At 60.1% G+C, this 24149-nt stretch overlaps 2 protein-coding genes across 19 annotated transcripts; one reads left to right on the forward strand and one right to left on the reverse strand.

Moving 5' to 3' along the window:
- The first annotated feature begins 1177 nt into the window (after positions 1-1177).
- On the forward strand, positions 1178-17990 carry POMT1 (protein O-mannosyltransferase 1). Of its 16 annotated transcripts, none has more exons than XM_078061923.1 (20): positions 1178-1303; positions 3269-3420; positions 4497-4603; positions 4955-5005; positions 5563-5709; positions 6242-6353; positions 6936-7001; positions 7089-7182; positions 7416-7571; positions 8916-9046; positions 9410-9505; positions 10350-10442; positions 12097-12193; positions 13810-13902; positions 14207-14327; positions 14668-14765; positions 15277-15390; positions 15737-15863; positions 16572-16785; positions 17207-17990. In XM_078061923.1, exons 2-20 carry the CDS (start codon positions 3299-3301, stop codon positions 17379-17381), a joined length of 2214 nt encoding a protein of 737 aa, XP_077918049.1. In that variant the 5' UTR covers positions 1178-1303; positions 3269-3298; the 3' UTR covers positions 17382-17990. The 16 variants fall into 16 exon arrangements, with proteins under 16 accessions (XP_077918049.1, XP_035928451.1, XP_077918040.1 ...); XM_036072558.2 differs by having other exon boundaries at positions 1179-1303; positions 16608-16785; XM_078061914.1 differs by lacking the exon at positions 1178-1303 and adding an exon at positions 2374-2514.
- Positions 17983-23694, reverse strand: UCK1 (uridine-cytidine kinase 1). 3 transcript variants are annotated; one of them, XM_036072566.2, is made up of 7 exons: positions 23473-23690; positions 22856-23015; positions 21964-22060; positions 21602-21744; positions 21428-21522; positions 19684-19732; positions 17983-19193 (listed from the first exon to the last, which is right to left on the reverse strand). In XM_036072566.2, the coding sequence occupies exons 1-7, from the start codon at positions 23551-23553 to the stop codon at positions 19015-19017; spliced, it is 804 nt and encodes a 267-aa protein (XP_035928459.1). In that variant the 5' UTR covers positions 23554-23690; the 3' UTR covers positions 17983-19014. The 3 variants fall into 3 exon arrangements, with proteins under 3 accessions (XP_035928459.1, XP_035928458.1, XP_035928460.1); XM_036072565.2 differs by having other exon boundaries at positions 23446-23689; XM_036072567.2 differs by lacking the exon at positions 21428-21522 and having other exon boundaries at positions 23446-23694.
- Between the last annotated feature and the right edge of the window lie 455 nt (positions 23695-24149).

Genomic DNA, 24149 nt, shown 5'->3' on the forward strand with positions numbered 1-24149 from the left:
GAAAGAATTCTCCTTATTTAAATAAAAAAATTTAAAAAAAAGAAAAAGAAAAAGCCCTAAAGCTGAACATGCTTTCTCAGGCTGTGTGTCCCTCGACTTTCTGTGGTCATTTGATGAGAGAGATGGAAGAGTTTTTATGGACAGCTTATGTGGAAATCGGGAGTGACTTGGCTGAAATGCTTTAAAAGCAAGGTGGGGGAGAGAAGGGATTGAAACCTATAGATAGGGTGCATCTTCCAAATGGGTGAGCATTAGTGCTGGTCCTTTCCCCTGGTGGGTGATATGAAGGTGTGCAGGACATCTGCCTGCCCTTTGCCCTCCCCCTACTTCCCCTGAGGAGTGGGCGGGTCAGAGGAGAAAGCATCTGATTTGTCATGGCTTATTATTTTTTAATTTTGAAGTAAGCTCATGACCCCAAGATCAAGAGTTGCATGCTCTACCAAACTGAGCCAGCTAGGCGCCCTGCTTTGTCACGTTTTTGTTGTTTTTTGGGGTTTTTTCGCCACTTCTTAGTGACCCTTTTCTATTGCTGGGAGAAGATTATGCTGCGCTTTCGGGTAGGAAAGATGAGCACTCCAGGCTTGGGGAAGTGAGGGATCAAGAGCTTGGATTTGAGTCCCAGCGGTGATGCTCCGTTCTGCCCCCACCCACCCTACCTGCATGACTTGGAAGGACACTCCACCCCTTGGAGTCACAATTTCAACTGTAAAATGTCGATTTAACAGTACCTACCTCCTGGGGGTAGTGTGGATTCAAACAGGTCACTTAACACAGTGGCCTGGCAGCAGTTAAGAATATAGGAAACTGGGCGCCTGGGTGGCTCAGTTGGTTAAGCGACTGCCTTCGGCTCAGGTCATGATCCCGGAGTCCCGGGATCGAGTCCCACATCGGGCTCCCTGCTCGGCGGGGAGTCTGCTTCTCCCTCTAACCCTACCCCCTCTTGCGCTCTCTCTCTCTCTCAAATAAATAAATAAAATCTTTAAAAAAAAAAAAAAAAAAAAGAATATAGGAAACTTACAGATCATCCCCACGTAGAACACTTTGCATGAGGAAAGACTCCCTGCAGATTCCTTCTGCGCCTCTTGACTTTAAAGAATTGGGACCTGGGCACGGGCTGTCCGGGCTGTCTCAGCTCTAGTGGCCACGCCCGTTCCCTGGATTCACTGCCCCTGGGCACGGGTGGTTCACGGAACTTCACCAGGAGCCAGCCAGCCCCACTCCTCCCGGGGCCCAGGGAGCCCCCGGCCTCAGGCAGGATGAGCCCCAGCTCGCTCCCTTCTCCACAGCCTTGAGCGAGGCATGGGTAAGTCAGAAGTAACCCTACATTCTTAACCGGTGTCTTCTAACGCTGGCTTGACCAACGTTCGCGGGGGAAAAATTCTTGCACAGTGAAGAACCGTAATTGTAGTTCTTAACCCTGCAGTACCCATCCATGAGATGAACACACACGTACACGAAAGGACAGGAAGAGGGAGACTGGGAAGAAGGGTGGTGGTCCCGTCCGTTAAACGTCCCGCCCCGCCGTTCTCCTGGCCAAAGGCGCTGTGTCTCCTGCAGGGCAGGCTCGGACAGGCCCCGCGGGGCGGCCCGGGACGCCTGGGGAGGACGGAAGAGTGGCGGCGGGGAGTGCAGGGGCCCAAGGGACCCTGGGGAGCGGTGGGCGGGGACGCCAGGGGTGCGGGGGTCCAGTGGGGTGCGGGGGAGCGGAGGCGGGGGGCGCGGGAGCCCGAGGGGAGGTGGGGCGGGAGAGCGGCGGCCGGGGAGGGCGGAGCCCGGGGAAGATGAGACCCCGGAGTCTGCGCGGGACGCGCGTGCGCGGCTTGCGGACGAGCTGGGGCGGGGCATCGGCATCCGGCCCGACAAGGGGCGGGGCCGAGGGCAGGTGCGCCCGGGGAGAGAGGGGCGCCCCAGCAGGTGCAGCCTTGGAGAGGAGGGGGTGCAGCCTGAGGGAGAAAGGGAATGCCTGGAAGAGCAGTGGGGGCCTTCCAGGACCCATGAGGTCTCTGCCGAGAAGAGGCCCGCCAAAGCGGCGGCAGCACTGACCCTGCCCGCCCTCCCGGCGCACGTGCGCACTCGCGGGCTCCGGGCAGACACCCGCACGCGAGGTGCTCGCCGGACCGCACCGAGATGCACATGGTTAAGGCCCGACTGTCTTGTTTTTTTAAAAAAAGACACCGGAGCGTTCAGTGGGCACGGGGTTCCTGGAATACTAAAGCCGTTAACGACGTTACTACAGAGGAGGGTCTCCGCGCCGCTCCAGGCCCGGAGAGCCCTTGCGGCGCACGCGCGGTGCTCTGGCCCAGGGCGCACGCGCGCCGCTCCCGCGAAGGGCTCCGCAGGCACGGCGAGTCGAGCGTCGAGTAGGAAGTGCGTGGGCGGCGCCGAGTGCCGAGCGGTCTCGCCCCCGCGCGCGACGAGAACCCCTAACGGTCGCTGCCCCCCGCACCCCCGCAGGCAGATCCGAGGCAGGGCCGGACGCGGGGAGCACCTCTGCGGGAACTCGACGAACCGAGAGTACGTTTGGCGCGCCAGGGACGAGCGCCCAGATGAGACCCCGGGGAGTCTGCGCGGGACGCGCGTGCGCGGCTTGCGGACGAGCTGGGGCGGGGGCGTCGGCGTCAGGCCCGACAGGGGGCGGGGCCGAGGGCAGGTGCGCCCGGGGAGAGAGGGGTGCCACGGCAGGTGCAGCCTTGGGAGAGGAGGGGGTGCAGCCTGAGGGAGAAAGGGAATGCCTGGAAGAGCAGTGGGGGCCTCCCAGGACCCATGAGGTCTCTGCCGAGAAGAGGCCGCCGAAGGCCAGATGCAGCTTTGGTGCGAGAAAGGGCGCTTAGCGTAGATGCAGCCTTAAGACAAGTGGAACTCAAGGGAAGATGACGCCTCGGGGAGGAAACGGGGGCGCCTGGGTACAGATGCACCCTCAGGGTGAGAAAGGGGGCGCTTAGGGGATGGGGAGCCTTCTGAGGCCCAGAAGGGCGAGGTTGGCGAGGTCCGCGCTCTTCCCTAATAAGCAGCTCCTCTCCGGGAAGTGCTCAGCTGGTGTTCGTGGAGTGACTTGTTGAGTGAGTGAATATTCAGTCCTGAGGTCCCCGAATTCTCACCTTAGTTGACTCCTGGTGTCCTCCTGACTTTCTCTCAACGACCTGTCCCTAACGCACGGTTCTTCGTGGTGCACCTGAGAGCCAGGGGGGTTGCAGTGCTTTTCCTCGTATCTGTGAGCCTTCAGGGTTGCTGCTTATTTATTGATGCCATCTCCTCCCTTCTTCTCCAGGGCATCCTCAAGGACCTGCTGCTCTGCAAGATGTTGGGATTTTTTAAGCGCCCCGTGGTGGTGACAGCTGACATCAATTTGAATGTTGTGGTTCTGACTGCAGTGGGCTTACTGAGCCGCCTGTGGCAGCTTGCCTATCCAAGGGCTGTGGTGTAAGCCAGACAACCCCACTCAGGGCGAATCGGAAAGAATTGTAATTTGTTCATGTGTTGGTGACAGAAGGTGCCCTTCTGAACAGCAGAAGTGAGAGAGTGGAACTCGGTGATGGGTGTTTTGGGCAGAGGAGAGGCCAGTTTGTCCCCCAGGACAGCACATGCTGAGTCCACCTCTCACATCTTGCCCTGTAGTTCTCTAGCAGGTGAAATCTGGCCCCTGAAACAGGTAACAGCTGTAGGTAACCATTTAAAATCAAGGGTGGAGGGTGGAGGATTGATGGATTTGGAAGTGAGTCGCCATTGACCTTTGAGTGCGTTCTTCATTCTAAGGAGAGAGGACTGCTGGTGGTATTACAGGGCCGTTCACTATCTGGTTAATACGTGTGTTCAAAAAAGAACAAAAAAGTTTAACTTTTCACTGTGGAACACATTAAACGTACACAAAAGGAGGGAGAATAGTTTAACAACCCCCTCCCCAACCAATGTATTCATCACTCAGCTTCAGTGGATTTTTTTTGAGGCAAGTCATAATAAGCAGCATGTTTAAGTAATTTGGTATATTTCTGAAAGATGAGAACTCTTAAAAACAAAAACTGATTTAACGTTATCATGCCTAAGAAATTGACAGCAGTTTTGACAGGATCTTTGAATGTCCCTGATTGTCTGAAAACATTTGTTGCCGTTGGTTTCTGCACATCTCCCTGTTAGCCCTGCACCTGGTTACCAGGTGTGATTCTGACCCTTAGTCACAGACGTAGCCTCAGGTCTCTGAGGCCTCTCAGTAGGCTGCCTGCTAGCACGTCCCTAAATGAAACTGGGGAGGGTAAATAGAGTCTGTGTTGGGCAAACATCCTGAGTGTGTGGCTGTTCTTGGTGAGTTTTCCCTCCTGTCCTTGTGGATGGATGATGCTGTGCACCTGTCTTAATATTTGGGGATGCGGTACAGTTGCGGCAGAAGCCCTGACCAAGGCTGAGCACTCTCTCACCTTGTTTGGAAACAGGTTAACGTTTACCCTGATAACCTGTGTTTGGTGAAGATTTCTAGTTGAATATCATGCGGGTTTGCTTTTCAGTTTCGATGAAGTATATTATGGGCAGTACATCTCTTTCTACATGAAGCGGATCTTCTTTCTGGACGGCAGTGGGCCACCATTTGGCCACATGCTGCTGGCCTTAGGAGGTAGGATTCATTAGTAAGAGAAGTAGCCCTTTAAACTTATAAGTGAGGGGTGTCCGGCTGGCTCAGTCGGTGGAGCATGACTCTTGATCTTGGGGTTGTGAGCTCAAGCCCCACGTTGGGCGTAAAGATTACTTAAAAATAAATTAATAAATCTTATTTGCAACGCCTAAATAAATAAGTAAATAAATAAAATTGTGGCAATTTATTTAAAAGATAATAAAACTCGTAAGTGAAATATCTTGAGGGCAGAAACCATGTCTGATTATCATTGGTTCCTTATTGCTGCAACCATTTGGCACTCCCCCAACTCTTGGCTGCGCGGGATAGTTACTGACTCGTCTTCTGTTTCAGGTTATTTAGGAGGATTCGATGGTAACTTTTTGTGGAACAGAATTGGAGCAGGTAAAAGGTCATTTTCACGTCCCTTGTGACATTGCACATGTTAGGATGGAGAGGGATCGGCTTTCATAGGGATTAACAACATGGTTTATTAATTTGTCCAGGGCATGATAAATTCGGTACAAGTGGAAGGCTTTTGAAAGGTCTGGTAGACATCTTAGCGCTTAATCACAGTCCTTATTTTGTCCTTGGTTTTCGGTACACATGACACAGTCTGTACTTGGCGTCTGATCGCAGTTATCTTTTGTACATATAAGTTTTGTCTGTTGCCTCAAATGTTTTTGGGAAAAGATGGGGTAGATTTATAAATAAGTAAAGCACTAACTACTTTCAGAATCATTAGGCATTGTTTCTGCGCTTGATGAGAGCTAGGCTTTGCGCACGGCCAATGTCACAGCTTTTATCTGCAGCGTATGCACTCCGTTCCTGACATGGTCCCTAGTTTTGCAAACTTGTATTTTAGGGTCTGTGAACACGACACTGTGTTTGAAAACACACCTGCAGTGCAGGAAGATGGTGCGTGCACCGTGTGCTCAGCTCTGCTGTGGTTGCTTTTCCAGAATACAGCAGCAACGTGCCCGTGTGGTCTTTGCGCCTGCTGCCGGCCCTCACCGGGGCCCTTCTGGTGCCCATGGCCTACCAGATCCTGCTGGAGCTCGGCTTTTCTCATTGCACCGCCACGGGGGCCGCTCTGCTGATGCTTATCGGTGAGACCCAGGCCTCCACCTGCTTCGGTGTCACACAGGGAAGAACCCAGCGCGGGCCTTGGATATGTCCCAGTGTGCGGCCCAGGAGAGCTCGTGGGTTTCGTAGATGTGCCCCCTGCAGGGTCTCCTACTCCCAGGATGGAAGGAAGTGTGCCCACTTTGTCCAGATTTAACTCTGGGAGTCAGTCGCCCTCCTCCCAGGGTGTGGGGTGGCGGGACCGTGTGGTCAGACTTGTGCAGCTGAATACATCCATGTACCACGGAGTTGGTATTCCTTCTGCCAATGAGAAAGATAAAGACTCAGAAAGGTTCGGTGACTTGCCCAGGGTCACACAGGTCTTGCTAGGCGTGATTCACACCTAAGAACTCACCTTCGCCGTTCTGGAGCCTGTCCCCTTCCAGCCACCCAATCCTGAACCTCCTGTGGCCACGTTCTGTGGCATTTAGAGGGTGTCCTTTCTGTGGGTGCTCCCATCTCCTTACGTTTGCCCCTGCTCCCTGGCAGCTGACTTACGTGTCCTCTTTCTAACAGAGAATGCTCTCATCACTCAGTCAAGGCTCATGCTTTTGGAGTCAGTGTTAATATTTTTTAACCTGTTGGCTGTGCTCTCCTACCTGAAGTTCTCCAACTCCCAAAAACAGAGGTATGCAGAAGGGGACACGTCCTTCCTAGTTAATGAGAGAGAAGAGTCTGGGTGGTTTGTTGACCTGAGAAGGTCTGATGCCTTTTCATTTGGGGAAGCTGCTTGTGGACTGTCTTTCATCATTTAGACTGGCCCTTGGCTCCTGACTTGACAAATACATTCTCATTTTCATATAATTTAAAAAAATTTTTTTAAGATGGTTTATTTGAGAGAGGGCAGAGTGAACAAGAGAGCGCATGAGCAGGGGGAGGGTCAGAGGCAGAGGCTCCCCACGGAGCAGGGAGCCCGATGCGGGACTCAAGCCCAGGACCCTGGGATCATGACCTGAGCTGAAGGCAGACACTTCACCGACTGAGCCAGCCAGGCGCCCCTCATTTTTATATAATTTAAACTAACTGGGAAAATGTTCTGGCCAAAAAGAAAAAAATTCTGCTGGGACTGAGATTTGGCAGACGGTTCATTTTTCTCGTCTTGAAGCTTGGGACGGGACGGCCAGCCGACCCCGAGAGGTCTGAGGAGTGCGCCTTCTTGGGCGATGTTTCGTGAACCGTGCCCAGCTTTGCTCTTCTGCTTTGACCCCAGGCCCTTCTCTCTGAGCTGGTGGTTTTGGCTGACGCTGACGGGAGTGGCCTGTTCCTGCGCGATGGGGTGAGTCTGGTCCACGGGTCTCAGACAGCCTTGGCATCCTCCTCATTCTGTGCCTCGTTGTAACGATTTCTCCTCGGGTCTTTTCAGTGTCAAATACGTGGGTGTTTGCACGTACCTGCTGGTGCTCGCAGTCGCCGGCGTCCATGCCTGGCACCTGATCGGAGACCGGACTCTGTCACACGTAGGTGCCGCCGTGGAGCGGGGCGAGCGGCCGTCCCCGGGGTGGGCGGAGGTCGGTGTGACACGAGTGTCTGGGGAGAAAGCCTTCTCCAGAAGACGGGCCTTCATGAGTGAGCCTCCCGCCAGTGGCCACGGGGAGCCCAGAGCTCCGCTGGCCACTTCCTCGGGGCCTGCCTGTTTGGAGCAGGTGCATCTCCCCGAGCGGCGGGACGTGACCTGTCCATCTTGCGGCAGGTCCGTGTGCTCTGTCACCTGCTTGCCCGAGCGGCAGCACTGCTGGTCGTCCCGGCCCTCATGTACTTGCTGTTCTTCTACGTCCACTTGATTCTGGTCTACCGCTCCGGGCCCCACGATCAGATCATGTCCAGTGCTTTCCAAGCCAGCCTGGAGGTAAGGAGGGGCGCCACGGCCGCCTCAGAGAGGAGACAGACTAGACTCAGCGTTTTCTTTTCTTTTCTTTTTAAGATTTTGTTTATTTATTTGAGAGAGAGACAGAGCACAAGCAGGGGGAGTGGCAGAGGGAGAGGGAGAAGGAGGCTCCCCACTGAGCAAGGAGCCTGATGCAGGACTCCATCCCAGGACCCTGAGATCATGACCTGAGCCGAAGGCAGAGGCTTAACCAACTGAGCCACCCAGGCGCCCCTAGACTCAGAGTTTTTTTATGTAAACACTGTCAAGTGTTAGGGGGAAAACCAGATCAAGACGTAAAGAATCTGCTTTAGTATTTCTAAAGAAATTCTGCGTGTGCGGATGGTGTGGAAATAGACGAAGGGGTCAGCTCTTCAGTGTGACCTGCCTGAGGACATGGTGAAGTCCTACAGACTCGGGACAGGTGCACACGCTCTAGTCTGGCATTCATTCCTACTGACTTTGCAGAGAATGTAAAACGTACCGATTGTGGTGGTGAGGACAGGAGAGTCAGATGGGACCCGTTCTTGAGTGCCGGCTCTGCTCACAGCTAGGCATGCATGTTTGGGCGAGTTTCTTAGCTCATCCAAGTGCTAGTCTTCTCACCCTTTTTTTTTTTTAAGATTTATTTATTTGAGGGGCGCCTGGGTGGCTCAGCAGTTAAGCGTCTGCCTTCGGCTCGGGTCATGATCCCAGGGTCCTGGGACCGAGCCCCGCATCGGGCTCCCTGCTCCACGGGAAGCCTGCTTCTCCCTCTCCCACTCCCACTGCTTGTGTTCCTGCTCTCGCTGTGTCTCTCTCTGTCAAATAAAGTCTTAAAAAAAGATTTATTTATTAGAGAGAGAGAACACGAGCAGGGACAGAGGGAGAGGGAGAAGCTCCAGCAGACTTCTCACTGAGTGCAGAGCCCATCTTGAGGCTCGATCCCAGGACCCTGAGATCATGACCTGAGCCGAAACCCGAGTCGGACACTTAACCCACTGAGCCACCCCGGCGCCCCATTCTTTTTTCTTTAAAGATTTATTTATTTATTTGAGAGAGTCTCACCTTTCAAATGGACAGGGTTGCCTTTCTCAGAAGATGCGTGTGGCAGCTAAGTGAGGGGGGTATGGAAGGACAGGAGAGTGCCTGGCCCTGGAGGCAGCGTCGAGTCCCCTGTGTTAGGATTACATGACATAACCCGTGAGGAGTAGGTCCCGTGTTCTCATAGCCAGTTCTGTGACATGATAATGACCGCCACCACCCCGAATACACACACACACCCCATGGAGGTGTGGCTGTTGAGAGGCTCTGTTTCTCATGTGCCACCTTTTGCTTTTGTCTTAGGGAGGGCTCGCTCGGATCACGCAGGGCCAGCCCCTGGAGGTGGCCTACGGCTCGCAGGTCACCCTGAAGAATGTCTTTGGCAAACCCGTGCCCTGCTGGCTTCACTCCCACCAGAGCACCTACCCCGTGATGTAAGGAAAGCGACCATGTAAATAGAAGGGCATAACATGTTCGGGTTTTTCACATTTTTGCTGTCACCAGCTTTCGCCGTAAATGAAATTTCTGAGAAAGCCGTGGAGCTCTCAGATTCTGATTATCAACGGATCTTGTCATTTCTGTGTATGAAACAGAGGGTCTTGGGGAGCAGAGGGCCCGGGCTCTCCCATGTCTGCTGCATCACTCGCACGCTGGGCACGTCCTCCAGCCCCTCGAGACCCACACTTGCACCTTGTTTTCACCCGGACACCTTGCCGGGTGGTGTTTGCAGGAACCCCGAGAGAACGGCTGATTGCAGCCCCTGGCCGACGCGTTGTTGTGTTGGTTCCTTCATGCAGATACGAGAACGGCCGCGGCAGCTCACACCAGCAGCAGGTGACCTGTTACCCCTTCAAAGATGTCAACAACTGGTGGATCGTGAAGGATCCCGGGAGGTGCGTGCGGGTCCTGGGACTCCAGAGTGGGGCTGGCCTCGTGGCCCCCTCTCCGTGGACGCTTCCTCCCTCGAAGCTTCGAGAGCAGCTCCGTGCTGATGAGCCCGCGGACGGGGTTGGACGCTTCCTCAGGGAACTGCCCACCCCGTATCTCCCCCGGGTGCTCCACAAACTCTTCTCTACCAGCGCTCCCTGCACCCCCCGAGGGAGTCCCTTGCTCAGGCCTCACGGACGGAGGACTCCCTTGTCCCCCTCCCCCGTCTGGTCTGGCAGCCCGTCTGTGGCCTCCACCTGCAAAGGAGGTCTCGAACCATCCTGGCCCCCATCTCTACCCCCTGCCACCTCCCCCAACACTCTCCTCCCGCTCCAGTTTCCGCAGCTCTGCGTGTCTTTTAAAATGTCCATGGCAGGTCACAGTCGTGCTGAAACCCTAGCTTCTGTTGCCCCTCCAGTGCCATCCAGTGCCATCCAGACCCCTGGCGGTGGCCTGCAGCTCCCGGCCTCCTTCCCGCCCTGCGGCTGGCCGGCCGCTCACAGCACCCACCCTGTGCTGTCACCAGGCTGGACCGATCCTACCCAGTTGGCTCCTTCTTAAAACCCGAATGTCAGCTCCTCGGGGAGGCTGCCTTGGCCGCCGTCCTTCCGTCCCGGGCGTGTCGGCTTCCCTGTACCCGTCATGTCACAACTGCGGGCGGCTGCTGGGTTTGGCACTTGTGCAGCCGCGTGAGGCGGCAGCCCAGGTCTGGCTGCTCCCCCACGCTCGCCACCACCCTGTGGGCCCTCGGTGCGCGTGCGTGGGCCCAGGAGGCCCCGTGTCCAGCCGGCCGGCCCTCTGTCTCCGCAGGCATCAGCTGGTGGTGAGTAACCCCCCGAGGCCCGTGCGGCACGGGGACGTGGTGCAGCTGGTGCATGGCATGACCACCCGCTTCCTCAACACGTGAGTGCCCGCCCTCGGCCCTCTCCGCTCCTCTCGGGGTGTCCGCCGGGGGTTCTCTGTGCCGAGCAAAGCCCGCCCACTGTCCCCACGGCTGGCTGTGGCTCCCTCGGGGTGGACCCGCACCACACTGTAGCCTGCGCTCGGTGTTGGGAGGGGCCCCCCAGTGACAGCAGCGCAGGGAGGGGCGGGAGGGAAACGGAGCCTTAGCGGGGTAGCCCGCAACCCCGGGGCCGCCCCGGACCCCGCAGCGGGAGGTCGTGGGCGGGGGAGCTTTGAAAGACAAGTTAGGGAGGGCTTCCCACACAGAATGAAGTGTGGGCTCTTCCATAGAGTTAAATGGCTTAAAGTGCGTGTGAATTCAAGAAGGATTGAAGTCCCGGCTACGTAGGGTCCGCAAGGGTCCGTGTGTGTCGGTGCTTGGCCCTTGTCTGACTTGACCTGAGCAGTCTCTGCAAACTGATGTGCCTGGCCTCTTCTCTTCCGACCTCCACCCAGCTTCTTGGGTCATCTCGTGGCTCCTCATGCCTCCCAAATTGTGCCTCGAGTCCCCGCTTCCCCCCAAAAGCCACACTGCAGGCTCCTGGGCTCTGGCCTGCTTCTCCCTGCAAAGAGCCGTTTGCTCAGCCGCCACCCTGGCTGCTTCTCTTTCTTCCTTCTGCTCCTGCCATGACCCAGTCCAGGCCTGATCCCTGTGCTGGTAGGGCCGGTGCCCCGACCTCCTGCCTTCCTGCCCCACCCCACCCCCCCACAGCCGCGCCCTGTGAGCACACACCGTCTACTGGCCTGGTCTCGCTTCTTGGCCAGAAGCCCTCCAGCGACTCTCACCGTGTGGCCGTCACACTCAGAATAACGTCTCCACTTCCCCAGTCCCTTGGGATCCTGCCCCTGGTGACCCCTGGTGAGCTCCACTGCGGTCCCCCTGGCCTCCCTGCTGTCCCCAGACAACCAAGTGCAGCGTCCTTAGGGCCTTTACACCTGCTCCGTCTGCCTGGAATGTTGTTGGACTCACATCCCCCCGTGGCCCACTCGCTGTAGTCACGTGTCAGCTGAAATGTCGCCTCCTCAAAGCCTTTCCCGGGCGCTCCCTGCTGTCTTGGTTTTATTGGTAGCGCCCCACAGCCTGGCACTCTTGTCCGTGCATGTGAAGGCCTGCCTTCTCTGGGGTGTGAGGACTGTCTCCAGCTCCCCCGGAGCGCCCGGCGCAAAGTAGGATAAAGTGTGATAACCGCGCGAAGGAGGGAGGTGGGTGTTTCTGGATGTTTGAGGTCGCCATCCCCGAGGGCACCTTGTCCCCCGACAGCATTCCTGGTCCCACCATATCCAAGGCCCGGGGTGCGTCGTCCTGCTCCTGGGACAGCAAGCGCCTCCCTGAGACCAGCTTTGCCGTCCGTGGCGGAGTGGCGATGCCCACACGGCGTGGACTGCCGGCCGTCAGACCCCACATCATGTGACTTTTCCCCAGAGGTGTGATCCCTGGGGAGCGGCTGCCATTGAGTGTCTCATTTATCTGCACGCCCTCAGCTGGCGCCGCCTCGGGGCCCGGGTGCTCCTGCAGGCTGCCCCGGCTTTGTTTCTGAGAGTGGTTTTCTTCCCTTCACGGCGTAGTGATCGGCAGGGTGAGGAGCTCCCTCCACAGGACTGTTTGGTTTTCCAGGCACGACGTGGCTGCGCCCCTGAGCCCCCACTCGCAGGAGGTCTCCTGCTACGTCGACTACAACATCTCCATGCCCTCCCAGAACCTCTGGAGACTGGTGAGTCCCCGGCGGGAACCCCTTGATGGCCACCAGGAATGCGTCCTTTCTGACGTGGGACATTCAAAACCGCCCTTTAGAATAACTGTGACTCAGATGTAAAATCAGTGATTTTTAGTCCTAAAAAAAGTCCCAGATGTTTTCGCGGGGGACGGAGACTTCCTCTGCGGGAGGGGCGAGCTTGCGGAGCAGTTGGTCGGTGCTCTGTGCTGCCGTGTGGCTCTCGGGGCTGCCAGGTGAAGCCTTCCTCAGACTTGGTGGCCTCTGCAGCCTCGAGACCAGGCCAGGGAATGCACGGGGCCGGGCACGGCCACCCTCCCTCCGCCACAGGAGCCTCTGTCCTTGAGCCTCGCCTGGCGTGAGCGAACACCCTGGTCACAGGGCTTCCCTGGGGACGGCTGCGGCTCCGGCCGGGGTGGCGGTTCCTTGCAGGGGTCCTCTCCTGAGGCAGCCGGGCCTCTGAGCATCGGGGGGCACATGCTGCGCCCCGCCCCCCAAGTCCCTCTCTGGGGCTGCACACGGCGTACGGGGAAAGGTGGCAGGAAGAGAGAGTTGTGTTCTGGGCCCTTGCGCCGCTGTGAGTTGAAGGACGTGTGCAAATACAGCTTGTCTGCTGTGCACACTAACGCCCTGGCTGGGGTCTCTCCGGGCTGCCCCGGAGCACCAGTCTCCCCCCCCCCCCCCCCACATTCTGGTCTCGCGGGCGTGACTGGCATGGCGTGCTCGGTGCAGTGCCACCAGCAGGCCCTCCCCGCAGAGCCAAGGGCTGCAAGGCTGCCTTCGTGTGTGTGCGCGTGCGTGCATCTGTGTGCGTGTGTGTGTGTATGTGTGTGCGCGTGCGTACGTGTGTGCGTGTGTGTGCGTGTGCACACATGTGGCAGCGACCCCCCCCCAGCCTCGGTGCTCACGCACGTGTCCGTTCTGCTTCTCCCCCCTCTCCTCGCTGTTGCCGTGGGGTGGGCGTGCTCTCCACCCAGGCACCGTCCCCGGGAGCTCTCCCGGTGGAACTCCTCCCGAGGGGCCCACCTGCTGCCCTTCTGCCGCCCTGCTGACGGCTTGCCGACCCTCGTCCTGCTCTGTCCCTGCCGGCGGCATCTTCACCCCCACACGCGCACATTTCCAGGGACTGCAGCTCACGGAGCAAGGAGGGAGGATGGCTGACACAGGCTGTCGGCCCAGCCTCCCCCTCGGAGCCCTTGGGTCTCCTGGCTCCCGCCAACAGCCACACGCCCTCACGGGTCATCGCGGGGCTGCGATAAGACAAGGCCAAGTGCGCTCACGATGTTCGTGTTTCTGTTACCCACCATCAGCCGGGCCACCCAGGACACCTCCCAGGGACCTTCTGTAACCCTCACCTGGACCATCTCTGCATTTGCCAGAGAGAGAAGGCCGAGCGCGGAGGCCTCTCGACTCCGAAGGAGGGTGGTGTGCTCCCCTGCCCAGCCAGCAGCTTGCTGCGTGGGTGTCGGGAACAAGGTCAGGGGCGCCAGCCTGTTAGCTCCCCGGAGCTCGGTCCCTGGTCTCAGACAGTGTCGTTGTTTGGTGACCGGTCCTCACTTGACATGTCAGGAAATTGGGGAACGAACGAGATCATCGATAGGACCTGCTTTTAACAGGACATCGTAAACCGAGAATCCGACACGGAGGTTTGGAAGACCATCTTGTCAGAGGTTCGCCTGGTGCACGTGAACACCTCCGCGGTCCTGAAGGTAAAGGGGCGCCGTGTTTGGCTCGCCCGTCCTGGCTGGGGGCTCACGACATCGGTTTACTGGACCCTCCGGGCTCAGCGGGTTCTTCGCGGGCAGGACATCCGGTGAAAGCCTTTGCCGTGTTTCCCTCACATGGAAGGGGGAGGGCTCCAGCTTCTCAGACTGGATCCTGAGTGGCAGGCCCATGGAGGACCGGCTGCCGCCCTTGCCGGCTGCGGACAGAGGGACCGGGTGGCGGGGGCGGTGGGGGTGAGCCGGGGCCCCGGGCCTCCGCATCACGCCCCGTCTCCCCCGGTTTCGCTAGCTGAGCGGGGCCCACCTCCCGGACTGGGGGTTCCGACAGCTGGAGGTCGTTGGGGAGAAGCTGTCCCGCGGCTACCACGAGAGCATGGTGTGGAACGTGGAGGAGCACCGATACGGCAAAAGTGAGTCAGGCCCTTGGCTTCCGTCACTGCCGCTTTCACGAGCCACGCGCTCTTGCTTCACGCGGGGACTGGACACGCCGTCCACGCGCTCTGCTGAGCCGAGCCCTAGACGAGCCAGCTGTGCTCTGAGGTTCCGCCCAAAGGCGGTGCAAGCTGAGCTTTCTGAGTGGAAAGATCTGGATTTGACCGGGGCTAATCGCGGCTGGTGGGCAAAGCCAGATGGAGCGACGACGCTGTGGGTTGTTTGAAAAGCGGGACGTGGGCGTTTCTCCAAGCTGACAGCTTCTGTGGTGAGCCCCCTGACCTGCGCGTGTTCCCTTGGATCCGTGTGTCCTGTCAGGCCAGGAGCAGAAGGAGAGGGAGCTCGAGCTGCACTCACCCGCACAGATGGACGTCAGCAGAAACCTGAGCTTCATGGCCAGGTTCTTGGAGCTGCAGGTGACCGGCAGGGGTGGCGTGGCTCTGCCTGGGGGTGCTGGCTCCCCGCCAGACAGCAGTTCCCTTCCCGTCGTCAGCTTTAACTGGGACCTGGCTGAGCAGGGGATGTTCCTCTCTGTCTGCTCTGAGTGGCCGACGCCACGTGGTCAGCCCCGGGCCTGTGGCTTTGCGGGCAGGAGTGGTCAGGAACCAGGCAGTGTAGACTTGCTGCGTGGCCAGAATATGCTTGGAGTCCCCCAGGTCAGGTCAGAGTGCGCCAAGGTCAACGTGATGGAGCCCTAGAGAGGTCAGAACAGGAAACTCGGGGTCCCGAACCTAAAAGTGTCCTTAGCACCAAGTTCAATCCCTTCCCCCCGCAGACAGGGGCACGGGGGCCCTTGGGTGGGGTCCCTGTCCCCGCCTGTGCTGCATGGTCCAGATGAACGTGAAGGGGACACCCCAGACCCTCAGGCCCCTGAGCGAGGACAGTGTCTGGCTGTGTGCTCGACTCCAGCCTCTGGCCTTCTTGCAGTGGAGGATGCTGACGGTGAGGAGCGACGACTCAGAGCACAAGTACAGCTCCTCGCCGCTGGACTGGATCACCCTGGACACCAGCATCGCCTACTGGCTGCACCCCAGGACCAGTGTAAGCACTCACGTGGGCCGCAGGCAGAGCGCTTGCTCGAGACTTCTCTGGCGTGAAGAGCAGCCCCCACCTCCTGCCCAGCCCTAGCTTGGTCCGGGCCCTTCCTGATGAGATTGGGCAGCATGGGGCTGGTACGCGCGTCGGATGTGAGGGGAGAGGTTCATCCTCAGCGGGTGGCTGTCGTTAAAGCAAGAACGTCGGCCTCTCCCGGTTGCGTTTCCGTTTGTAGAACCAAGGACCCTACTCAGCCCTTTTCCCGGAGCAGTGGGCTGGGTTCCAGCCCGTTTGGGCTGCAGGCTGGCGGGCACGCGGCTGGTGGCTGACGGGGTCCCCTGTGCCCTCACAGGCTCAGATCCACCTGCTTGGGAACGTCGTGATCTGGGCTTCGGCCAGCCTCGCCACGCTGGTCTATGCTCTGCTTTTCTTGTGGTACTTGCTTAGACGTCGAAGGAGTATCCGTGACCTCCCTGAAGGTTAGTGCAGCTCCTGACGAGGGCTTGCGGTGCTTCCGGCAACAGCCTGGCCTCACCAGGAACCTGTGCCTTAAGGCAACCTCCTTGTTTCTGTTGGGAGCGAGCTTAAATCTATTTTTTGTCTCCCTAGAGACGAAGTCTTGCCGTTGAGTTCCCACATTGGGTTAGACGCTTGTCCAGGGAAATGCAGGCACCAGGCAGGCAAAGCCCTCACCCCAGGACGAGCACGGGGTGGCTGGGTGGCACAGAGTGGCCAGTAGGCGCCCAGTTACTCGGGTGCTGCTGTTCGCAGAACAGAAACCACTGCGGACCACCTTGAAACAGACGAATAAAGACCCAGGGCAGGGGGGGGCCCCGAAGGCCTCAGCAGTGTGGCACCGTCCCGCTCTTCCCGGTGACGCTACCCCAGTGGGCAGGGCGGGGGCCCGATGCAGTCCCTCGGAGCTCGGGCTCCCAGGAGGCCGGCCCACTTGCTGCTGATCCCGGAGGAGGAGTCGGGGCCCCCGGGGGGCGCTGGTATGGCTCAGAGGGTCGGGATGGTGAGGACCCTGCAGGAGGCTACAGGAGGTTCTCACGCGACATCGTTCTTTCTCCAGAGATCACGGCAAGGGTCGGGCAGTGGGGGAAGGGGAGAGCGTGTGTTCCTTAAAGATGAGGAAAGCAGCTCGTGGGACTGGGGGAGAGCCTTACAAGTGAGGCCCGGGTCAGCAGCGCTGGCTCAGGGCGGCCTTCCCCCCCCCCCAGATTCCTGGCTGCGCTGGGTGCTGGCCGGGGCTGTGTGCGCCGGCGGCTGGGCGGTGAACTATCTCCCCTTCTTCCTGATGGAGAAGACGCTCTTCCTCTACCACTACCTTCCCGCGCTCACCTTCCAGATCCTCCTGCTGCCCGTGGTCCTGCAGCACATCAGCGACCACCTCTGCAGGTACAGGGCCTCCGCGGCCACGCCTCCCGGGGCTCCAGGTCTGGGGGCGTCGTGAGGCCTTGGGGTGCCGAGGGAGGTGTGGGTGTGGGAGATGGGGAAGGACGCTTCTGGCTCCAGAACAGCCAGGGGTGTGGGCCGGGTCGCGTGGTGTGCAGTGGAGATGAACCAGAGCGAGTTCTGGAAGCGGGACCAGAGGGTGTGGACCTGGTATTTTGGGAGGAGCCGCACAGCCTCTCAGAAGGGCTGTGGTCCCATCATGCTGGGTGTGGGGACGCTGCCCTGGCGCCAGAGTGTAGATGGGAGAGTCTGGAAGATGCACGAGGGGTCCCGTTCGGCGCCTGGGCCAGGGTGTGAGGGGGCCATGTGCTCATGACGGCGAGGAAGAGCCTCGTCCCCCGTGCCTGTGCTCCGGTCCCCGCAGGTCCCCGCTTCTGAGGAGCCTCTTCAGCGGCCTGGTCGTGGCCTGGTACTCCTGCGCCTGTCACGTGTTCAACACGCTGCGCCCGCTCACCTACGGGGACAGGTCACTCTCGCCCAGCGAACTCAAGGCCCTTCGCTGGAAAGACAGCTGGGACATTTTGATCCGAAAACACTAGCAGGACACACACAGTGAACGTCTGGGCCGGGGTCAGGGCAGGAAGCGCGGTCATCTCGAACCGTGTTTGTCTTTGACAGAGTAGCCTGAAGCTTGGCCGCCTGGCCAGCCTGCTGGGCTTTTTCTTCAGACAGTCGCTGATAAGCAGTTTGTTTTGAGCCAAGTTTGTGTTTTCCAGGCAATAGAGAACATGCCCTGAGTGTCCCCTGGCGCCTGAGGGCCCCCGAACTAGGACATGCTGAGCGGCTAGGGCAGGCCTCGCAATGGGGAAGGAGCAGGAGGGGAGCAGGCAGTGATGGGGTGAGTTAGGGACGAAGCAGCCAAGGCCCTGGTCCCCTCTCCCGAGCGCCCGCTGACCTGGGGAGCCACGTCCCTGGTGAGGCCTCGAGGAACCGGCCTGCATCACCTCAGCGCCAAACAAGCGACCAAATGACGGGCCCTTGATTCTTGTCACCGCAGCGAAGACCCCGGGACCCCTCGCCGCTGCTGACACGGTGGGGGCAGACGAGCCAGCAGCCCCAGCAGGCTGAGACTCGTGTCACCCACACGTACTCCCGTCCCGAATCTGCCCTCTGTGTACAATTAAAACAGGGACACGTTGGCACTGGTATTTGGTGTTATTTATTGATTCTCCAAAGGACACAGTAAGCTGATGAGACTGTCACACGGCCATCAGAAAGCAGCCGCGGCTACGCGCTCGTGAGGTCCCAGCTGTGTAACTATAGACTCGGGGCCCGATAGCAGGAGACGGCGGGTGCCCGTGCGGCATGGCCGGCGGCAAGGGGAAAGCGTCACTTCGACACAAAGTGTCTCGTGGGAGGGAAGACAAACGAGGACGCCGCCGGTCGCAGGCATCGTGCGTGCAGCCGGGGATGCTGGGTGTGTGCAAGGAGACTGCTGGCGTCGGGCGCTGTGCCCTGTCCACACGGCGCCCGGGACCCAGGAGACACGGCGCGCGCCAGCCTGCCTCCCGCCCCAGCTGCAGAGCCCGGGTCGGCCTGGGCGGGCAGGTGCCGCCGCCTGTGTTCGCTGCTGGTTGAGGAAAGGCTCGTGCGGGGGCTCCTTCCCTGGCGCACAGCCCAGGAGGAAGGAAAGCTCTCTGTGGCTCCATACACGCGGGTGTGCCGCGCTGGATCGCACCCACCGGCGGGGCACGAGACTCGCTTACTGGGTCACCACTCACGGGAGAATGACAGAACGTTCGCACGTGTAACACGCAGAAAGGGGACGTACTCTCCTCAAACCTCTGTTTCAGTCGCACGTGTGTGGGAACTGGGTCGTCCTGGGAGAGTCGCTCTCGCTGTGGGTTCCTGTCAAGCACATGCTGGGACGGCCACCGCACCCAGCCGCGTGCTCCGCGTTCCCAAGAGACGTGACTGGCTCACCACACGTTCTGGGGCATTTCTCAGTAACAGACTTTTAACCCTCTAACGTGACGAAGCAGGTACAGACGTCGGGAGGGCGTGCCAACATCCAGTTGAGTGTAACAGGTGCAGTGATCCCCATCCCATCCCGTCCGTACAGCGCCGAGAGGAAGCAGCGGTGGTGTTCATAGGGGCGGGTGGGCATCTCTGGGCCCGACCCTGAACTCAGTCTGTCGGGGGTCCTGCCCAGGAGGCTGAGCACCCCGCTCCTCAGTGGGGTCTGCTGCTGGACTCCAAGTGCGATCGCTTGCCAGAGGTCAGCACCCCGGGATGGTCTCCCGGCTCAGGAAATGTCCTCTTGTAGCTCCGCCCATTGGACCCTCGGTGCCACTTGCAGAGGTCGCCGCTCAGGATGTCCTGGATGTGCTGCACGATCAGGTTGATGGCCACTGTGGCAAAGACAGCGTGCACTCAGCCCGTCTGGTCCCCCCTGGACGCCTCGAGGCCAGGCTCCATCTGCTGCCGGCTCCCTGGGCCATCCCACCCCGCAGCGGCTCGGGGCCAGAACACAGGCCCTTCCGCCGAGGCTTCGCCGGGCCTCGGCAGACAGAACACCGCGGGTCAGGGAGGGCGCACAGTAAAACGGCCCAGCCTGGTCCGCGGCCCTTTCTGTTCACCAGGAGCCCGGGGAAGACACTTCCTGCTAACGAGCGAGTCCCTGTCAACGTAAGTCTCCTCCTCCAACCTCACTGACCCGTAACTGACAAACAGGAGGGGTCCACTTAAGCTGTCCAACCTGTTAAACATTTTTAAAATATTCTTTGGACCTGTGCCATGAGCGGACGCGGACGGCAAACCCTCATCACTCGGCGTAACCGCCAGGACAGGGCCCCGGGAGGCGGAGTGAGGAGTCGGGGCAGCGACAGGCCCAGTTCTTACCCATGTTGTCGACCCCTCGAGGGATTATCACGTCCGCATACTTCTTGGTCTGCAAGGCAAAAAGCAGGATCTCAGATGATCTGCCCCCACCCCCCGCCGGGACTTCTGGTTGTTGGACACGAGACTCCACGGCGGGACAGCAGCCCTGGGGGTGGCAGGGACCGGTGTGGTGGCAGACGGGGGGCCGGGACTCAAGTGTTAGGCAAGTGCGAGAGGCAGGAGAAGCTGAGGCAGCCAGAAGACACGTGTTTCTCCCCCAGTGTCTCTGAAATGCGCTTGCGCTTTCCTGGGAAGGCCGCTGTGGGAACAGTTCCCTGCGCTAACACTTCACTGAGCCAAGTGACCTGCGGCATCCGTCGTCACATGTGACCCTCTTCCCCCGAACTAGGACCCTTTCTGCGGGAAGCCCGGAGCAGGGAGCAGGCCGGGCCGTGGCACACTCCCCGCGCGGCGCTGCCAGGTAAGGGCAGGGATAGAGACACCAGGAGGAACAGGGCCGCCGAGGGGGCCCCCAGCCAGATGTTGCTGAGGGGGACACGCCTCAATCAGGCCAAGCAGGAGGAGAGGAAAAGGAAGCGGTCTGAGCTGAGGGACAGACCCGCGGACCAGTCCGTGTGGCGGGCGTGTGGACATGGGCCAGATCCTGGGGCAGCTGTGTCTGCACGCAGTGGGGACCCACGGAAGCCACGAGCACAAGATGGCCAGGCCGGCTTCACGGGGGGTGCTCGCCGGTGGGGTGCAGAGAGGGGTCGGCGAGGGGCAGGAGAGTTGAGGAAGGTCGTACTTCAGGGACGAGGGAGGAACACGGTCACCCTGGCCGGACTCGGTGTGTGGCTGCACGTAAAGGGATCGGGAAGTTCAAGGACAGTGCTGGGGCGCAGGCTCCACACAGGGTCACCCGGTGGGACTGGGTGTCCCGAGTTTTACCGTAAACCACCTGCTCTGCCAGATGTCTTTCTTTCCATGAATAACAGAGAGAGTACAATTATCAATGTACTTTTCTCATCGCTTTCCAGACGCTTCGGAGAACATGAATGTAAAATAAAAAAAGTTCTCTTCCAACTGCAGCAGATCGCACTCACGTGTCTACTCAACAGAAGCGGGGATCCTGGCTCCATTTCCTTTGTGCTGTATTTTACTTTTAAGGAGCAACATGTTAAGTTTCCCTTTCAAACCACCTGTAAGTCCTATCCTGTAAGAGCTGGAAAGTGGAGGGCAAGACCCCCGAGTCCCAGCCAAGGACAGCCTGGAGGAACAGATGGTGTGGGGGGTCAGCAAGCGCCTGCGCCGCGCCCGTGTGAGCCGGGGTGTGGGCCGGGGTGTGGGCCAGGGACGGACACGAGCCCCTGCCCCCATGCAGCTCCCTATTCCGAGGGCGGCAAGCAAGGCACAGCGAGTTCAGCCAGCCAGAGGCACCCTGGAGAACGGAAAGCAGGCCGGCCAGGAGCAGAGGGTCCTCGGGGTGACCCTGGGCGGGCCACGCAGGTGCCGTGGGGAAAGGCCTGAAGCAGGGAGGAGGGGAGCTGCGTGGACATGGGGGCTGAGGGGCTTTTCCAGGCAGAGGAAGGGATATGCACAGACAATGCTTTTAGAGCAGACAACGAGTCCCTGCGAGGGGGTATGATAAGCTAACTTCTCTGTTCAGAAATCAGACTCCACTGCTCCACGATTTGGCTCTCACAGGGTGCCAAGGGTCCTCTTGAAAAGGGAGAAAAGGAGGTCCCCAAGTAAGCAAAAAGGGTACCGGCAGGCAGAACTCCTCGAAGGCTGGTTTGACGAAGGTGGTGTACTGGGTCAGGATCTGCTCCAGGTCCCTCCCGCGGTGCACGTCCCGGAGAACTGAGGCGGGAGGAGCAAGGCGGTCAGGACTCGTGTCCGCCCTCGGCCAGGGGCAGAGAGAGGCCTGAGTCCGCCTTACCTCTTCTTGACAGCCTGACATCAGAGTCTGTGTCCACAAAGAGGCGCAGGTGGAACATGTCCCGGACCTCCTGGCTATAGAACACCAGGATGCCCTCGAACAGGACCACGTCTGCAGGGTAGACTACCGTGGTCTCTGCTAACCTGGGAGGCGAGACCAGGAGACGGACCCCGCTGGAGCTACGGGATCTGGGGGCCCGGAGCACAGTTGGCTCCGGTCCCCAGGTGTGGACCGCGTGGAGGGGGACAGATCACAGCAGGGGACAGGGGTGTGCCCAGACACCAACAGGGCCAGGCTGCTGCAGGGCACATGCTAGCTGGCCCCCCGCACACGGTCCCTCTCCCAGGAACCACCTTGCTCACCTTGAATGGGTCACAAAATCATAGGTTGGGACCTCGACAGTTTTGCCCTCCACGATGTTTTTTAGAGTCCTGTGCATCAAATCATTATCAAAAGCATCTGCAGGGATGGAAGAGAAGGCAAGACTATCCAGGTGTCCTCGCGCTGGGGATGGGAGTGAACTTCCTTTGCCTTGGGGGCGGGCAGCCACAGCTCCGCCCAGGAACATGTGGACTAGGGGCTGCCCCTACAGTTTACAGTTGCAGACTGCTGTCCCACACAGAAGTTTGGCCCCAGGGATCTCCTGATCGGCCAGCACTGGGACATAGGTGGGTTAGGCATCTGCTTCTATTTCTGGGAAATAACCACCGACTGATGCTCCTCAGGCCTTCTTCCCACGTGTCCCCTCCTTCCCACGTGGGAGCCAGCCACAGGGTGGAACCTTCTAGCAGTGGCAGGCAAGGGCAGGCTGGCTCTTTCCCCTCATCTGTCTACCCCATTTGCACCTGCCCCCCGATCAGACCAGACCAGACACGGCCCTCTTGTTTACCCACCGCTTCCCCTGCTAGCCTCCCAAGGACTTTGCCCCAGGGCAGGCGGGGACCCCAAACAGCAGGAAGGTGGGGGGATTTCTCCATGAGCACAGCCCTGGCAGAGCAGTGGTCCCCGAGGCTCCCCCGCAGCAAAGACTTCCTGACTGGCTCCAACCGAGGGAGCCAGCAGCTCCTGCAGGGCCGTTCAGGGCGCAGAGAAGGAGGCAAAGGGCTTTCCGAGGTAATCCCACAGCCCGCTCCGGCTCAGGCTACCTCAGAAATCTCATGGAACCACTGGGTCTCTCTGCATCGCCCGCCAACCCTGGAGCCAGTCCCCTTGTCTGTCCTCCTCCCTCACCCCCCTCAGGGTCTTCAGCTGCACCTGGGTGGTCGAAATTGTACTGTCCCTTCAGTGCCTTGGCCTTCTGTTCTGGGGTCAGGACCTTGTAGAACCTGTCCTGACTCAGGATGACCAGCTTGCGCTGCCGGTGGTCCACTTCGTTCTGGCCCAGCAGCTCCATGATCTTCTCACACACAGTGGACTGGGAATACACAAACAGGATTCCCGCCTGGACCTGCGCCTCCTGCCACCGAGCTGGCCTCTGGAGACGCTGACCCACCAGCCCCCAGGGGCCGCCCGGCAGACCAGCGACAGGTGAGGCTGGCCTTCGGGGAGCGCCGCGGGGCCCCGGGAGGGGCAGCACGCACCGGGGGCCCGGAGGAACGAGGCCAGCGGGGAGGCTGGGGAGAGCCCGAGGGCAAGCGCCCCTCGCCCTGCCTGCACCCCGGCCCCGCCCCGGCCCACCACGGCCGCAGTCCCTCGCCCCTCCGCGTCCGCCCTGGAGGGGACGCCTCGGCAGCCAGGAGCCCAGGGTGTCGTCCCCGGCTGGAGGCCGGATCGGTCCGCCCCGTGTCCCAGGGGGCCGGGGTCGAGGTGGCACGCAGGCCCCGGCGGGCTGCCCAGCCCCTTACCTTCCCGCTCGCGGTGCCGCCGCTCACCCCGATCAGGAAGGGCCGCTGGTGAGGACGGTCCGCCTCCGGCGCGGCGCCCTCGCAGTCGCCGCCTCCAGCCGAAGCCATCCCAGGCTCTGCCGGCGGGCATCGGGCTCCGAGGTCCCGCCGCCTCCCCGAACCAGCCGGCCCTCCCGCCGCCGCGCAAAGGTCGGAGACGCCCCCCGGGGCCCCACTTCCGGGAGGCGCGCGGCGTGGCGGAGGAGGGGCGGTGGGAGCGCGCGGGGCGCGGCGGGAGTTGTAGTCCGAGGCGACGGAGGGCGCTGCGCCTGCGTGCGGCGGGCCGGCTCACCTGCGGCTGGGTTGCCTACAGCCAGGGGTGCTGCGGGTTTGCTGCAAAGGACGAAAGCCACTCAATAGCGCAGCTGGCTGCAGGAGTCCCCAGACGCCGGGCGGCCTCCCCAGCAGAGGCGGTGACCGCGAGGGTTCCCTCCGTCCGCGCCTCCGGTGCCTGGGGGCGTCGGGGATGATCCCACCCCGGAGACTGCGGGGCTGGGGGAGGGGGGCAAGGGTAGCGCCAGGGCCGGCAAGTCAGCCCCCCGCCGCCGGTGCTCCACGGGGGCCATCGGAGTTTCCTAACATTGCCCTGATCGTGCCGCTGGTCCCCCCACCCCCGCCTTCAGAGGCTCCCCATTGCCCTGCAGCAAGTGTCGCCTCCTCAACCT

This window comes from Halichoerus grypus, chromosome 14 (assembly GCF_964656455.1).
Source record: "Halichoerus grypus chromosome 14, mHalGry1.hap1.1, whole genome shotgun sequence".
Classification (NCBI taxonomy): Eukaryota; Metazoa; Chordata; class Mammalia; order Carnivora; family Phocidae; genus Halichoerus; species Halichoerus grypus.

Excerpts from the sequence above, each read along its gene's own strand:
- POMT1 (XM_078061923.1), top strand. The coding sequence starts at position 3,299 with ATGTTGGGATTTTTTAAGCGCCCCGTGGTGGTGACAGCTGACATCAAT. Across the intron at positions 5,006-5,562 it reads GTGGAACAGAATTGGAGCAG|AATACAGCAGCAACGTGCCC; the intron begins GTAAAAGGTCAT and ends TTGCTTTTCCAG. Across the intron at positions 7,183-7,415 it reads GAGACCGGACTCTGTCACAC|GTCCGTGTGCTCTGTCACCT; the intron begins GTAGGTGCCGCC and ends ATCTTGCGGCAG.
- UCK1 (XM_036072565.2), bottom strand. The coding sequence starts at position 23,553 with ATGGCTTCGGCTGGAGGCGGCGACTGCGAGGGCGCCGCGCCGGAGGCG. Across the intron at positions 21,745-21,963 it reads GATTTTGTGACCCATTCAAG|GTTAGCAGAGACCACGGTAG; the intron begins GTGAGCAAGGTG and ends CTCGCCTCCCAG. Across the intron at positions 21,523-21,601 it reads TGTCAGGCTGTCAAGAAGAG|TTCTCCGGGACGTGCACCGC; the intron begins GTAAGGCGGACT and ends CTCCCGCCTCAG.